The 17,088-nt window shown below is 40.1% G+C and overlaps 1 protein-coding gene across 3 annotated transcripts in view; it reads left to right on the plus strand.

Annotated features, from left to right (window-relative positions):
* Positions 1–17,088, plus strand: part of LOC100179501 (rho GTPase-activating protein 7) — a 44,587-nt gene that overhangs the window by 6,325 nt on the left and 21,174 nt on the right. For 2 of the 3 annotated variants that reach the window (XM_018817574.2, XM_026840673.1), the window contains 5 exons: positions 1,001–1,105; positions 2,788–2,818; positions 10,039–10,110; positions 10,436–10,517; positions 15,122–15,173. In XM_018817574.2, coding sequence (XP_018673119.1) covers positions 1,001–1,105; positions 2,788–2,818; positions 10,039–10,110; positions 10,436–10,517; positions 15,122–15,173 — 342 coding nt within the window. Of the gene's footprint in view, positions 1–1,000; positions 1,106–2,787; positions 2,819–4,925; positions 5,944–10,038; positions 10,111–10,435; positions 10,518–15,121; positions 15,174–17,088 lie in introns of those variants that run through there. The other variant, XM_026840672.1, reaches the window with a different exon arrangement.

The following is a 17,088-nucleotide window of genomic DNA, read 5'->3' on the forward strand; positions in this document are numbered from 1 at the left end:
AACAAGACATTCAAATAATTAAATAACTATATACCCACGACTCTTAATAAGCATTGCTGATTGTTAAAAGCATAATTAGGAAATATGGTATGTATGTGCCATCGTTCGGAATTCCATCTTACCAATAGTACCATAATTTATATAGGATTTGGTGTGCATTCCTGTAAATTAGTGATAGTATAGCTTTACATTGATAAAAAAATATGAATTTTTTAAGTATAAAGAACCACATTGAGCTATAAAATATTTCAAATATAATTTTGAGTAAGAACATATTGCCCACGTCACATGTGCTGTAACGCCTGTCGTTTTCCCACCAAGAAAACAAACAAATTCATTTATATCTCCACAAACAACATTAATGTTATTATTATCTATTAGGAGAACACAACCTTAACCTATATGAACTTAATCCTAATGGCTATACATTCTATTTTTCACTATGCTGCGACTGCTCATAACCGTACTATAACGTTTGGTATTTTTTTCATTTACCGCTGGAAACAAAGTACTATATAGTAGGGTGGGGAAAAATGGGACACCTTTGCTTTGACACCTAATAGCAAAACATCCTGATCATGTTTTAAACAATTAACAACAGTCCTTGGGAGTCGTAAGAATATGGTTTTATAATTCTTTAAAAGTTTTTTGTTTACTACCAAATTGGTCGGGAAAATAGAATGAAAAGGTGTCTCATCTTCCTCCACCCTACTATGTGTGTATTAAAAAAATTGTTGTAGCGAATGCTTTTCGTATTATAGTGTGCTAGGGTTAGGTAGATACAGTTAGCACACATTATCCTATCTCTTCTAAAACACGGTTATATCATTCTGTGTTTTTACTTATTAATCGATAGAGTGTAAAAACATAAGATAATTTTACCTCAACCTACCAAACAATGTATGGCCATTGGAAGCGACATATTGGAATGAAAACATGGACCGTTTTATATCGTACCCTATATAGTCAATGTAACTTGACATGTAACATCATGTTATAGACCGAGGATTCGGAGCCATCAGCCTGCAGCTCAAGAAGTTCCTCTGTCCCATCTTCCCCCGCATCCTCACCCAGACTTCCTCATTCAAGCAAAACTCGATTCAGAGTAAGTTTATTCATTAAAACTTGAAAATCTAAAACAACGTGCATTTCTTGTTTTAACTTTGTTTTAATGTAGCGATAAATTTTACGCGTCCTCACATATTTACCAAATTTTCAGCGTTTTAATATTTAAATTGTGAACTTTCGGATAACTTTTTAAGCAATATTTACCTGTTTTTTTTACGTGAAATCGGATAAAAATAGAAAGTGCATACAGAGGTCAAAAGAATGTTTACGTTTATCGATAAATTAAAGTATATCCGACTCCGTTTATGAGATTTGAGTTTCTAAAATTACCAGTGCTTTCCAGTAATGGCGTTTTTTATCTCATAATTTGGTGACAATGGCGCAATAATATGTTTTAACCTTTTCTGTGAATTCCCCGCGCACTATTCTCTTTCATGGATTAGAATCTGATGACATATTAGATGTATACGTCATAAAAATAAAGATTTACGACACCACAGTTTTCTGTTTGTCCGATATTTTGCCGGCGCCGTGAATTTTAAACGCATTGCGCTGTTTGTTTGACGCGGGATAATTTATCGAAGTCGGAACGCAAGAAAAATGTCGTTACCACTATCAGTTAACTATATATATAGCTGGTAGCGCATTGTAGTTGAGTTACATGTGACGTACATGAATTAATGCATGATATGGCTAATGTTCGAAGTGTGGTACACCGTTGTTTACGAAACAGTGTAAGATAAATGCTTCAACCCTTTTACAGTAGTTTGATGTGCCGATGGCTGGCACTTGAAAACAGCTTCATCAGCTTTAATCGCGGGACACAATCTAACCGCACGTTGGCGATAGTGCGACTCAGACAATTCGGCCCTTTGGATCGATTTTATTGGGCCTATGTTATGTAAGAGACATCGAGAGTAGAATGATTGCCGCTTTTTCAGTTTTCGTCCAACCGCTCATTCTGTCGAAAAAAGTTTTTTGACCAAAAATTTTAAACTGTTGTAAAAAGAGCAAAACCACGACTTACACTGTTCGTTTTGTTGGTTTAACCCGATTACCCGTTTGAGTTATGCGTTTTATTCCGCCAACTAGCTGCCTGCTTGTTACCCAGTGTAAGTGCTGGCAGCGTACGGGTGGTTAAGTGCGGGGAATTTAAATCCGTGCTCGCCTCGTCATTCCTCGTTGCTATATTTAGATACTTACCTATACGCCCGCAGGCCGCCCCCAATCAAGTGAATACGGAAATACCACACATGATAGTCATCGTTCGTACACTGTATATATTCCGCTGCTGCTTTTCCGCCATATAAACGAAAGTCGTGGTTCAACCGGAGTTTCTGGTGGCTAGGTCCGCTTGGAAACTTGCTGGACCCGAAAAATCGGTGTCAGTCGACCACGCGCAGATCGAAATCAGGGGGAAATGACCTCAACGCTAAAGCATGAACATAATCACCAGCAACAACGTAGTCGTGCGAGTATGCGTGCGCGCACATACCTACACACCGATTTGAAAAGGCGTTTATAAAACCTTTTTTTATTTGACCATACTTGATTTATATTCCAGACAGCCAATTCATCTTAATGAATATGACCTGCCACTTAGCTTGGCATATAAACAAAATCGATTTATTTATTAAATCTCACTAATGGGTAGTCTTCTACCGGAATTAACTTTTGAAAAAAATCAGATTTCTAATATTTTATTATTTATTTCTTTAGACGCAACGAGAAAAAGAAACGAAATTTGCTGGTGAGTAAAAAAATCATTTATTTTTAAATATATAAACGCCTATTACTATAAGGTTGTCAGGTCACTATCATGTCTGTAACAGGTAAAAGCCTATGTAATACTGTGGGGTGAGATGGATACCGTTAACACACAATATTATATTTGCTAATCCTGTTTTTAACAATTTACAACGCTCGTAGTCGTGCGAGACGAATATATAAACATACAATATGGGGGAAATTGGGACACCTTTTCGCGCTATTTTGACGTCACATATAATAGTAAACAAAGACATTCCATAGAATTATAAAATCGTATCCTCACGGCTCCCATAAACCGTTGTTAATTGTTTAAAACATGATCAAGATATTCAGATATTATGCCCCAAAGGTGTGCCATCCTACCCTACAGAACTATACGTTAACATCCTTTGTTTAGTTCCAAATGATCTTACCCCAACTATGGCCTACTTAATAAAATATATATATTGTTAAGACATATACCCCAACCTATGTAATGGTCAGTGGAAGTGACCTAATAGTTGTGTAACGGTGGCCGGGTGACGCTTCCCGGTAAAATAACATTAGTTTCTCCTTTTATATCTCGGTTTTTCCATTCCGCAACACATACCCCGCATGCCCGTATTAATTTTAACTTATATTAATATGTGTAAATATACGTACAATGTTATCGTGACGCATCGCTATGAACACGCGCAACAAATCACCGAAACCTCAAATTTCTGTGGAACTCTTACCGCATGGTGTCTCGCAAGTTAAGAGAAATTCAATGAATAAAATGGTTAAAAAATATAGCGAAGAATTTAAACTGTATACCATACAGTTAAGAAGTCAGCGGATTCTTTTTTAACCTGAAATTGGAATCGAGAGTCTCTATGTTATATTCCTGTTTGAAATGATTATATGACGTATACATCAAGTGTGTGTTCGTATTTCATTAAAGGTCTCTTATTAAACGAAAGTTTTTGTAGACTCGGTGCATTTTGTATTCTACTATTCGTACCTAAGCGTTGGACAGAATAGCTTGTAGCTGTAGCACATGGTCGTTCTCTTACAGACTCGCAGATAAATATTTTCAATATTCACCTTTCAACCCCTTATAGTTCGAAATGTGAGCAACACGTCTTTCCGCGAACCAAGTTTTACTGAGACACGACGCATGTAATATATGCCTCGTCTCCACTGGCCACGGATGGCATTCAACGAATTCAATAAAGTTCGATCTAATCGAGCGAAATGCACTTTCGGGCGCTCGCACTTGTCGCATCGGCGTTCGATAAATATTAGAAACGGGACGAACCTAGCGCTGTATCCGTATACCTATAGAGAGCAGATTTGTGCTTACGTGCTGCAAAGCAAGAGAAGAGTTGCGGTTACTCGGTTTATCCAATGGGGATTCGATTGGTACTGTGTGCAATTATATTAGAAATGAAAAGTATTTTATCTTAAACCTACTTCGGGGTAGATTTTCTTGAGCAATGTACTCACATTACCTGTCGAGGGCTGTAGTCGAGAGAGACGTCATAGCATTAGGTAGTGCGTGTAAATTACCTGGAATCAGGCAAGGAAATGCATAATCAATATGATGCAATCTAGAAATGGCACCATCTGTCTGGTAAATGAGTTTTCAATGGAAAATGCCGAACGAAACGATAATGTGTAACATCATCAGCAAGTTCAGCGTTTTGGTGCGCTTGCACTTTGTCTATTCTTACGTGCAAGTCACTGCAGCTGCTGAATGCGGTTGTCTCGAGAACGCACCCGATATTAATGTAAGCGGCGTTAACAGGCTCACTGCAAATGAGTTTAAATTAGTCAACACAGTTTAGCGCGTTATTCCGCAGTGATAGCGCATTGTATTTGCTACTGCTTCGTACTCATTTCCTTAGCAACAGGGCCGGAAGCAGCTTAGTTTGATGCAGGCGCGCCCGAACAGTATATGGTGCTTGTATATAGACGCCAGCAGCTTACCGTTCAGGCCTAGCTTTAGTTTTGTTGTTAGGCTGTTGGTCAGCAGCGCTGTTTGTTTGCCTTCGCGTTAATGTTTGAGGACAAATCGGCGCTACTGGAAAGCTTTTGTTGTGGTCAGTTGGTTTAGGCTTTCCATTAAACCTTATTGTTGTTAAAGTCCAAGTGGGAAGGACAGGGATCGATTGTGTGTCTGGTTATAATGGCGTCTTTCCACAGCGAACATATGCGCACAGGAGGTCTTATAATTAAGCTTAATTGAGCTTTTGTTCCTGTTGACTATAGCTCGTTAGCTTAGGTATTGATCGGAAGACCAGGTTATTGCTGATTTAGACGTTTGGATTTTAGTGATCGCCGTTTTTATTTGCCAGTAACCGCGCATAAGCCAATGTTTGATTATTCGTGTTGGGATTATGTTTTAATATGTTTGACATGATGTTACGGTCGATATTTCATTTTGTTTTACCAACAGCACTCTCTTCATACCACTGTGTTGAAGTATAAATGTGACCGTTTAGAAACCATGCTGTAAAATTGTGGCCGAGAATCAAGACAGAAATCAACATAATTTCTAATATTTCAAGAAATCAACTGTCGAGAAAATGCCAGGAACTACTTTAACAAAAAGTTCAAGTGTGTCTCCCAGGTCGTCTCGTAAATATATTAAAAGGCAAGCTTCTCTTCGTCTTCCCACAAAGAAGAATGACCGGAACTATCAAGATGCAGTACCTCTTCCGATTTCTGGCTCTACATCAAACTCTTCTAACAGTGTTACTCTACGTAAAAACAGCTTCAGAAATGAAAAACGACCCCTCTCGTGTGACTTGACTAAGATGGGGTCTATTGAAGGCGCTCTTCTGCCAGATCTTCTCAAGTCGACCCTGCTCCCATCCAGTTTAGGAGATATTTCAACTATGACTACGAAAGAGCAGAAGAGATCTCCGAGGTACCGAGCATCCACGTCACAGGCGGTGGAAAATGAAATCCAATACCGGTCCAACAAAGGAACAAAAAAAAGCATCCGTAGACGTAAGAAAGTACAGAGTGCTCTGATACCTGGTGAACTGCAACGAACCTCTGCCGGCACGTGGAGCGAGTATTTACGCGATTCGTGGGAGTTGTTTGTTCATAAAATCTTGGAGAATCGAAAATCACTTCGTAAGTCGTCTCATCTTATTTTCGTGTTTGTTTTGATGGAAATTTGGGCATCGTTTTCGTGGAAATATTATGACCGAATCACCGTGTTAGTTTACGCCGAGCGTTTTAAGTCCCTTGTGATTAACTTGCCTGCGATCTTAAAAAACCACGAGCGAAAAGTTCAAATCGCTGTCCCAATCTAGTCCTGACCTCTGTACGTAGATCGCATACCTGATGATAAGGAAAGTTTGCACTTGAAACGACTTTGCGTCATTTGCGTGCGTTTGATGCATCGTGGTGGCTTGCGGTGCCATTGTTTGCAACCGGATTTCCCATAACCTCGTTCATACTTCTCGTTTTAATCTGACAAGACTTATAAATGATCGATCGATTTAGCTTTGACTCACCTTAGATATGGTCGACTTGTTGCTGTCGTCGGTAAACGCTTGTGTGTTGTTTTACCGGCATACTGGCATTCATTCAATTGCCAAAAGCTCCTAACGTATATGTCTTAATATCGATATCGAAATATCGACGCTCGTTAAATTATGCATCACCACTGCATAGTTTCAGCGCTTTCATCTTTTGTGGGTTTTGAGATCGTCAAACGTTCGCGGTTACGACTCGCTTCTGGGTGACTACCACAGGTCAAATGGTGGCGTGAAGTTATGATTGAGTTTCACATCTTACACGAGCCGTAAATTACTTTCTATGATCTTTGAACTGTTAAGGGTGCGTGACGTCAAACAAGTTTTTTAATACGTTGACTACAGAGCAACAGAGTCGAGTCAGTTACCGTGTATATACCGTATATTGTTTCGTTCGAACGTGTGCCCAGCACGTTACAGCGTGATGTGAGAGCTGTCCTTCAGTCACCAATATTAAGTAATTGCGTCAACATAACGGTAAAGAGAGATGTCAGTCTAAATGACTCAGTGACCCCATTTGAACTGTGCAATATGGTTGTTTTTCTCCTTATTTTGAACGAAGCATGTTTTTCGGTAATAATCAAATTCCAAGTCAATTGCAAACGCATTACGTCTCAAATTGGGGGTTTAAATTGGTTCTGCTGCCGAGTTATAAGAATCTGCGTCGTGACTCTCGTGTGCATTCAATTATGACCTAAAGCACGTTATTCGAAGCGAAGTATGTAAACAACGTCTGTCTGATGTCGCGATGCTAAAGCGTCGCAGCACTGCACAACTGTAGCGCCCATGTCGCAATCAAAGCATGCTAAATTCTGAGTAATTATTACGAAAGCTGAAGTTTCAGCTGAAACAACTTACGCAAACGGTAATTTAGCGAGACACTTTTCCTTGAATGCCCTTCAAAGATTCTTTGTTGTTGCGGGCCTGCCATGTAATTAATTCCTCGTAACTTATGCGATTTCGAATCTCCCCAAATGCGTAAAACAATGTTGCAATGATTACGTCATTATAGCCAATGACGAAATTATATTTCGACACATTAAGTCGCATCATGTGTTCGACTCGTTGCGACACCGCGTGCTTACAGTGGCAAAAACCCCACCATTCAAAAGCAACTCTTTCATCCGCCCATCGCTGCTGCTATTAATATGCTTCCTTTACAACCAACACCTCGGAAATTGCGCGTTACCAATTTATAAAAGGAGTTCGGAAGCAGGCCTACCCACGTTATGCTTGTTTAATACATGATGAATGTTTTGTTGTTTTATAATATGCATTCCCGTCCTACATATCCCGGTGGTATTAGGCTCTATTTAACTTCTTTTCAATATTTTTTCTTGTTAAATACGCCGCATGTGGCGCTGTGGGGCTGTGTATGCCACAGCGAGTAACGTTGTACAAATACGGAATAACTTCAGCGTGGGAAATTTGTAATATCTCAGCGCTCATTGAATTCCAAGTCTAAATTTAGGTCTCGCATGTCATCAAGCGCAATTACCTATACCATACTCCCGGTCATATGCGAATGTTTCGTTAATACTAACGGATATATTTAGTAAAGGTATTTTGACGCTTATTAAAATCTGTTACATGATTGATTAGATCCTGTTACCGACAGAAAGTAAATAACTATCCGCCGCTGTTGGTGGGATTATTGCAATGCATATGTGTGTATACTATGTGTAAATGCATATGTATGTATACTATGTGTAAATGCATATGTATGTATACTATGTGTAAATGCATATGTGTGTATACTATGTGTAAATGCATATGTGTGTATACTATGTGTAAATGCATATGTATGTATACTATGTGTAAATGCATATGTGTGTATACTATGTGTAAATGCATATGTATGTATACTATGTGTAAATGCATATGTATGTATACTATGTGTAAATGCAGTATGTGTGTGTGTAAACGGAGTTCAACTTATTTGTAATAGAGGTGAACGACCAGTAAATGGGTAAACGTGACCGGACACACTTTTCGTTACTCTGATTTGTTGTGTTCATCACCAACTGTATTACTCACGTGTTGAGTTAACCCTTTCCGTTGCTCTTAAAGCTTAAGCATCAAAGGTGCCTGCCGCCGTCCAGGCAAATGGAATGGACTGTAGTGACGGAGAAATGCATGCTGAAGATGCACTTACATGTTCTACTTATAGCAATTAACTGTCAGTGTCAGGAGAAAATACCGCATTGGCAAACGAAAGCCTAGACTTAAATTGCGGGCACGGTGAATTGAAACGCGATAAAATCTTAAAAACTTCCGTGTTTTGTCGAGGGAACGCTATCTAAAGCCGTTGCTGCTGTGTTGTTTACGTTACTCAGCCGTACCTTACCACTGAGTCACTCAACTTTTGTAAAAGCTAGTCTTGGTGAAAAGTTCCTTTGTTTTAGAACGATTGAGGTATAAACCGTGGGCGGAGTTGATCAAAATAAAGATCTTAAGCCTTTGAGTTATCCACGATACAACGATTACCTTTGTTTTTATTAGCTACGTCACTATAACATGTTACGCTGAGGCTCGCTTAATACTTACCTACTTGAGCCCCTGGCCTATCATAAAACTTTGTTTGTATAAGATCCAAATATAAAAGAAAACAAATATTACCCTCGATGTTGATGCAGCTGGGCTTGAAATTCACACGTGCTTGTGCCTGGTCGGTCGTGCCAGATTCTTTAATAACTGCTGCCTAAAAAATCATTCCACATTCGGGAGTGATTTCCGACCACCAATATAGCGTTAGCTAGTACCTGTCAATCAAAGCTATTGTACAACCACTGCGCTCCCAATTTGCCATTCCATCGCAACGGAATGATTAAAAATATGGTACCGTTTAATACTCAAAATCGAGATAATGGATGGAAATGGTTTACAAAGCTCGTCGGTTACAGCGATAAAGTGCCCAGCGTGGCCGTCTGCGGCTGAATGTGAAATTTCAACGATAGAAGAAAATGAAGTTTGTTTCTTGTCAGTCACTCTGTGTGCGGCAATCTCCATCACCCTTTCCCAACCCCTTATTTGACGAAATCATTATTCTCAAGTTGAATGGGCGGCTTTAATGTGGTCGTTAACTGACAAACCGATCCTTTGCTGGAGCACCGTATTATTGTAGCACGCATTGCCCTAGTTGCAGACCAAGTTTTGTTGGATTTGGCCGATTGTTGCGTCGTGTGCTGTACCGTAATATTTGTTATCAGCTTTAAGAATTAAAACGTGTTTCGCCTTAGGTTGATTATTTCAAGCTTCTCGGTCCACCATTGTGCATTGTGTTTGGGTATTGACGTAATGCAAAAGTGTTTCCAGATTACAATTCCTATCCTATACAAACTGAAAATCGTACAGTTTCGGAAACACCACTGCGTTGTCGTTAGTTGGCCGCGATTCTGCTTTCTCTAAACACGAGTTAGTCCGTGGCGCTCTATAGCGGGTATACCACCAAACCTAAACAGATACCGTTCACAACAAAGCTTTTGTTTAGACTTTTTGTCTATCGCTTCCGTCGCTCTTGTTAACGAGCGAAACCGCTTTTCCGCGAAACCACATTGTTTGGCACTGCCATACCACACACCTATGTCATCACATATGCTAAAATCAAGACATACTTTGTGCTCGGTTTGTTTTGCATGGGACGTCCAATATTACCAATTAATAATGTTGCTTTATTTTTTGTAAACAGAGAGACAAGCTGCAGACGCATGCAACTGGCTGAGAGCTGCTGGATTTCCCCAATACGCGCATTTCTACGAAGGTAAATAGCAAACTTGACAGTGTCATTCTAATACGTCATTTTTTCACCGAGAAGGTGACGTAATAGTATTCAACCCGCTTTCACAGCTTTTAGGCTGCTTTCATAAATTTTCTCCCCTCTCCATGATTTAATAATGAGATTTTTGTAGCTCCTAAAACACAAATTTTAAAACTATGTTTAATTCATGAAATTTTAGGCGTCTCATGCAAAGACTACCTCTGAAATATTTCCATATAAACCTCTCTCTATAATTCAGAGATTACATTACACTGTGGGGTTGGTATTCTATGGAATGCACAGATATTTAATCATTATCTTTTTATAGCGGGGCTATTTCCTGTCGACATTGCCAGCGTCAGCGGGGACCACGATTTCCTCGGCCAGGAACATATCGCAGCTCTTGTGAGGTAAACCGTTTGCTTATCAATCCTCCTGTATATATTTGGCTTACATTGTAAAACGGCTATTATCGATTTAGGGATTTAATTTGTGGCAGCGATTTGAATTATTTAGCTTCCGTCAGGTATAGAACATTATGTTAGTATTGGCTTCCATAGATTTACAATAATTACATTAGGGTCTGTACAAACGGGCTCTAAATAGCAAACCTGTTCCAACGATATATTTGGCTGTTACCGTGGTAGTATATACCAAAAAATACTAGGATGGGGGAAGATAGGACACCTTTTCATTCTATTTTCTTATGGCATTTGGTAGTAAACGAAAAAATTCAAAGAATTATGATACCGTACCCTCACGACTCCCATAGACCGTTGTTATTTGTTTAAAACACGATCAGGGTATTTAAATATTATGTGCTAATGGTGTCCCATCTCCCTCCACCCTACTATATCATAACAAATCTGATTTCGAAAAAAAACCTTACGTAAATGGAAAATTTCCGCTAAAACGGCTGCCGGGGTAGGTGCCTAATTTAGCATGTCGTCGTTCCTGTGATGTTGGGTGGGTCGACTGAACTTGCGATGGACGATAACAAACGTATGATTGAGTCACTGTCATTTCGGCACAACTATCGGGGTGGTTTCATCATTTCGTGCGTCACGGATTGCCTGCTGACGACAATTTGTAGAAACCCGTACATTGTAGTTAGTGGGTAGTGGCCGGGTAACAAACAAAGTAATCAGTCGGATTAAATAAACACAAAAACAGGCAGTTTCGTCATTTTTCTCATCGTTGTTTTTCGGCCGCACGTACGTCGAGGCATGACTAAAACAGCTGCTTTATTTTTAAAGAATTACCTGTTCGTTTCAAAGGGAGTGTGCAATTGTTTTTCCGATCTAGTGGGTAATTTTTGGAGACAAAAATACTGTTCTACAAGTGTAAAGCAGCTTTTAAGGCGCTTGGCTATGGATTGAGCTGACATATCTCATCAAACAAATCGCCCACAATGCCCTTTCTCTATATTGCAATCTCGGCAAAAAATATGTTTTCCTATCTTTGCAGCTCTGGGCGTGTTAAGCATATTTTCTTTAAAAAGTTAAAGATTACTATCATCGGTGCCGCTATTAGCGCTTACGATTCCAACATTTTCGGCATCGTTCGGAATAAATCGGATTTTCTTCATTATTCGTGCATTTCGTCGGCCGGAACACATGAGTTGAACGCATGTTGGTGTAAGGTCGAACAAAAGGCTTAATGAGAAAGTTTTAAAGATACTTTTGGCTCATTCGCAAAATCGTCTAGGCGTTTGATCCGATAATAAATGGCCTTAACAAAAGAGATTCAATAATCGCGCAAGTTTAACCTTAATTGACACCGGTCAAGTTATCAACCCGCAGACTTCGACGCACGGTCAGCTTACAAAATGATGCATCCGTATAAAACAGTTTGTTGATAATTATTTTTTCTGCATTTTGTGATAATTGACTTTTTAAGTTTGGTTGTGTGTCCTTAATTCGGTGGCGTTAATGGACAACTTCTTCAAGCTGTGCATATCGCGTCTGTGTGTCGCCTTGTTTAAGTGTTGATGTACAGCAGACACTATACGGAACTATCGTGGCCTATGTATATTTATACGCCTCGAAACGGAATGCGTGCATCTATTAATAACTAACATGCTTAGGAGTCACCCAAGCCCTAAGAACGTGTGTATTTGCGGCCTTCTTACACGCCTTTTTATAGAGAAAGTGTAAAAATAAACCTAACCAATCCGAAACTGTAACCAAATATACCACTTACAAAACACCCCCTACTCAAAGGCGCACGAATTTGTTTTCGCCCGTGTTATGTAAGCATGACGTTAGAGTTGATGACGTCATAACACCCTAATCATACGGAAGAACGATTTTACGCCCGGATAATAAAGTTCCTAGGTATACGTGACCGTATAACGTACAGGAGATAACAAAGTCTACCCTTCCATCTAGAATTCTTAATAAGCGTTTCGTAACACCTTGAAAGTGACACCTCTTAAGATCTATTAACGATAAGACGGGTAATCTTGATTTTCCACACAATGCAATCAAGACAAACCATCTTAGAGGAAGGCATTATAACAAGCAGTCTATCCGACCTTATCGCTTCAAGAATTCCTGGTGTGCCGGTTGTTTATATTCACTACATGCATTAAGCTCCCATTTACATAATGCGCTCAGGCCCAGTCGCCTGTACTGTTTAATATAAACTTTAAACAACACAATAGATCAAGTGCTCGTTGCCATTTGCTTAGTTTACGAAGATTGGTCTGTTCGATTTATTCGCTGTTATGGAACTGCGGCACTTTTCTTGTGGCCTGATCAAAGCGTTTTAGATTCCCGCCGCGTCGGTTCTCGTGATTGGGATCTTAAAATAGCATTTTCGCGTGCGTTTGACATGCGGTGGACTGCCCACAAAACATAGACGAGCCAGTTTCAGATTCAAATCTTTGAAATTGCAGTTCGAATGTTACTCAAACAGTCGTCAGTTCGTACTCCGCCTAACGGAAGATGATATGGGTCCGTCTACAGACTTCTATGTTTGCAGCGACCAAAAATAACGCTGATCTCACTGTGTGATTTGGTAAATTTCATATTGCGTTCCAGAAATAGCAGTTCGGGATCGTTTCAGTCGAGTGGCCGTGTTTACCACAGCATACTTCTTATCATTCGATCGTCTGTCCTTGCAGTAATGCGAGCGCTCATGTATCGGGCGACTGACGTGAGCAAATCCCTTCCCGACCCCTGACTTTCAGAGCGACCGCAGCATCTCATTACACCCACGATGCGGGTGCCAGTAATGCTCTGAGGATAGGCCGCTCTTGACCTGTCAATAATGCAAGTGCATTCCCATCCGATACCCACAGCGGCTACGTGACTAACAGACCGTAGATACGCTGTTCAGGTTTATTTTGGTCGGTGTATTCAAAATATTGACGCCTCGAGTTATTGTGGATCTTTTTTACTAACCCGATATCTAGTTTTATCTGCAAAAGATTTGGTACCTTTATGATTCATAATTCAGAGAAGCAATTCAAACACCCGCAATAACAATGGACATATTCGCGATCTTTATCAAGCATATAAATGCTTGCCCATATACCACCTACTGGATTACAAGTTACTACTTTTTCTGGGTAATTATAAATGGATTTTTTTAACAATGTCCAATGTACATTTTGTTATACTTCTTCGGCTGTCGATGATTTTGGATCTTACAACAAAGCCAGACCGGCGGTTGTATCCCCATAGGAGACGGTGGCATGTTGCAGTGCATGGCGGTCCCCCAGGAGCCGGGGTTGGTTTCCACGTCTAGGAGTAAACAAATCCTGGTCGGTCACGTCACTCAAATATGTCAGAGTACCTGTTAAATTTCGCACCATAGGAAGTCTACACGTTCAAGATATTCATTATAAACGACTCTGACAGCTACTTCCGTCGGACAAATCAATGAATGCCGGTTTTTAGGAAAGAAATTGTTAACATTGTTTACCACCGTCACCACCGCACTTTGCGTGTGGAAGTGTTAAAGCGATCGACAACATGGTAGTGCCGTACGCTGTCTAGCTCTTCATTTATTCACCTCTCAGCAGCGGAGCCGAAGTACTTTAACGCTATCCTCGATTCATTTAGCAACTAATGACTGAATATCGACCGGTAGACTTATTACGCATTACTAACCGGTGCAAAAAATCGATGCCTTAGTCCCAGCCCTTGCTTGCGTTGGCGAGGGTTGCGCTACCATTACTCCGACAGCTGTACACCGTAAGCAGCCATGATGCATGTGTTAGCTGCACGCTCTACAATATGATTGGATTTTTATAGGAAATAGTCGATAGAAGCGCTTTTATATCCAGTAAATCGACATCTATTTAGCGTTGTTGCTCATGTTAAGTGGTTGCTGGTGCCTTGGATGAGCATAGCAGCTAGATCGGATTTTAAAAAGTTAATTTCTGGATTAATCATGATGACTTTGAGTAGCTATAATTTGACGGTTTTGTAGTTAATGATCCATCGCCTAGTTTGTGGTATACGATTTGTCGATAAGCAGAATGTGCTTAGCTTGAGTTGTCCAGCAGGTTTAAGTTAAAGTGAATGTACTCAGTACATAGGGAGATGTTTATGTTATGATAAACGAGTGTTCAGTACGTATGACGTCACTTGTAAAGCTATACCGCAGGTTATCGAAAAGATTATGGTACGTTCTATACACCAATATACAAGTTGAAATAGGCGTATATATGAAGAGTTACAAAAGGCTGTCAATTGTTCAATTTTCCAGACAAACGGTTTTCGCTGGCGACTGTTTATTTCTGATTATTACGTCAAAGCGTTACTTAGCAACACGCCCAAATCACTCGCTCGACTGATTTTTATTTTGACATTTCTTCAATCGACATAAAATTGAGTTATGTGAAAAAAAGTCTGGAATGCGATAAATTGTACATATTTTTATTCCAGTTTAAAACTGTCGGCTTACTCACGCACTGAGCAGTGGTAATTATTTCATATTTAACACTTTTGTGGTCAATACTTACTTAAATTTCACATTTACTCATGCTTTATATTGTTTGCAGGCGACTCAATGTGCTCAACAAATGTGCAAGTATGAGATTGGATAAAGCGGTGGTAAGTGTGAAATACTTCTTATGAAACGAATATTTTACCAAATACGCATGCCAGGTGTTACATTACGTTAAAGTAGCTTTCCCTCATAACGTGTTTGGGTGACATTCGAAATAGCTGTGGTTTTGTATATATGATATCTTCCTGGTTTTGTTATTATTCACAATAGTATCAAATACTTAACCGGTATTTGCTGCAATCCTAACATAGCAACTGTCAGTGCTAATGCTCGCAAGGTTACAGATATTTATGTAGTATCGGATTTTGTTTTGTCGCGTCCGCTTGCTGAGTGCCTCCGACAGCTTAGCTCCTGTTTTCCACAAAACAGATCAGCGAGAAGACGCCAGCGCGAAAAAATCTTAAAATTTTCCACTGCAGACAGCGCCTTTTTCGAATTTCTTGCAGTAGAGGCCCGCTTGTTAGTATGTGTGCAATTGCGCAATACGGCACAGGTTATTAGTTCCCCACGATTTCCAATAATCAGCATTTCTGTCGATTAATACCGCTTATCGGTCTCTAGCGGCGTCGGCGTGTTGTGTTAGCTGCCAGCAATGAATGAAGCATTGTGTGCCACGTCATATACGATAGGAGAAATTGGTACCCATGGTAGGTGGTTAGGTGGAAAGCGGTTTCAGATAAGGCAACCTCGGTGTCGGGGGTTGCCAACAAACCTGATAATATGTAATCGATGGCTGGAACTGGTTATATCAGCACCTCCACGCAGCATGCGAATTCTTCATTATAGGACACAACAGTAGCTCGTAGCCGTGCAATCATTTCGGACAACAATCTTCCATTAAATCGCATCTCTGGATACCGCAACAATGCGCGTTATTTAGCGGAACTTACAATTGGTTTGTTCTGTTTTCGAATTCGAGTCACGGCCTTGTGGCGCTGGTCACAATATCCGATGTTCATTGTCACAACCCATCATTATGAATCAACACGCTTCCTCCGTCCACGCGTTCCGCGCATTCTGGTGGAAATTTATTATGAAATTAAATAAATCAGTTCATCGGCAGGACTACAATTATCTTGTTTGCTCTTTTAGCAACGAATTATTCTTTATTTTACAAGTGCAATTTTAGAGAAATTTGTTTTTCTGATTGTCAATAATATTACGTTGACGATCACGACCTCTTTAACTTTATGGCTATTGTACTTGATTATGTATCATCACGTATGCGGAGGTTGCGTGAATAAACGTTTGCAATTGTTGTACATCCGCTACTTGAGGTTAACCATTCATAGACGTTGGTATAAAGTAGCAACAAAACGTGCACGTCAATCAAAAACCATCAGTGTGTCCGATGTAACATTAACCGTGGCAGCTCGAGTGGAAATCGATGCTTTTTGCGGTTTATCCACAATCGTTGGCCCAGCTTAGTTACAATTGTTCACGATCAGGAGTCTGGTTGGTCGTTTCCTTTTCACGGTATAAACCGTATCCAATATTGGAGGCGATAACCCTAGATTGTGACCTCCTCGTGCCTCCGGTATTGTTCGCAGTGTAAATTCCATTGGTCGCAGTTGACATGGTGGTCACGCTGGTACCGGATACGTTTGTTTAATTTTTCATCTCGGATTTGTCGGAAGCTAAAGATAAACAAATACACAGCAGTGTAGCCGGGGGCTCGAAGGCGGTTTTGCTTGCCAAGTATTCTTGTATAAGTGATTAATGCGCATGTCTAATTGTTTATACCCAGCCATTTTGACCGTATCGGACCTTTTCTTATGTCCTTACTTTACCCGTCGAAACTTATAAACACAAGCTTAAAGTGAGGCGAGGTCGCCTTATTCGGTACATTGGCCCGCAAAACCGGGGACCTTTTAGCTTTTTGTAGGTCGTTTTAAGCGCCGTGAACTCAATTAAGATCGGTTGGTGTAAAAATTTGCCAGGGCAGAGCATTTGACAAAA

The sequence above is a fragment of the Ciona intestinalis genome, chromosome 2, assembly GCF_000224145.3.
Source record: "Ciona intestinalis chromosome 2, KH, whole genome shotgun sequence".
NCBI classification, from domain to species: domain Eukaryota; kingdom Metazoa; phylum Chordata; class Ascidiacea; order Phlebobranchia; family Cionidae; genus Ciona; species Ciona intestinalis.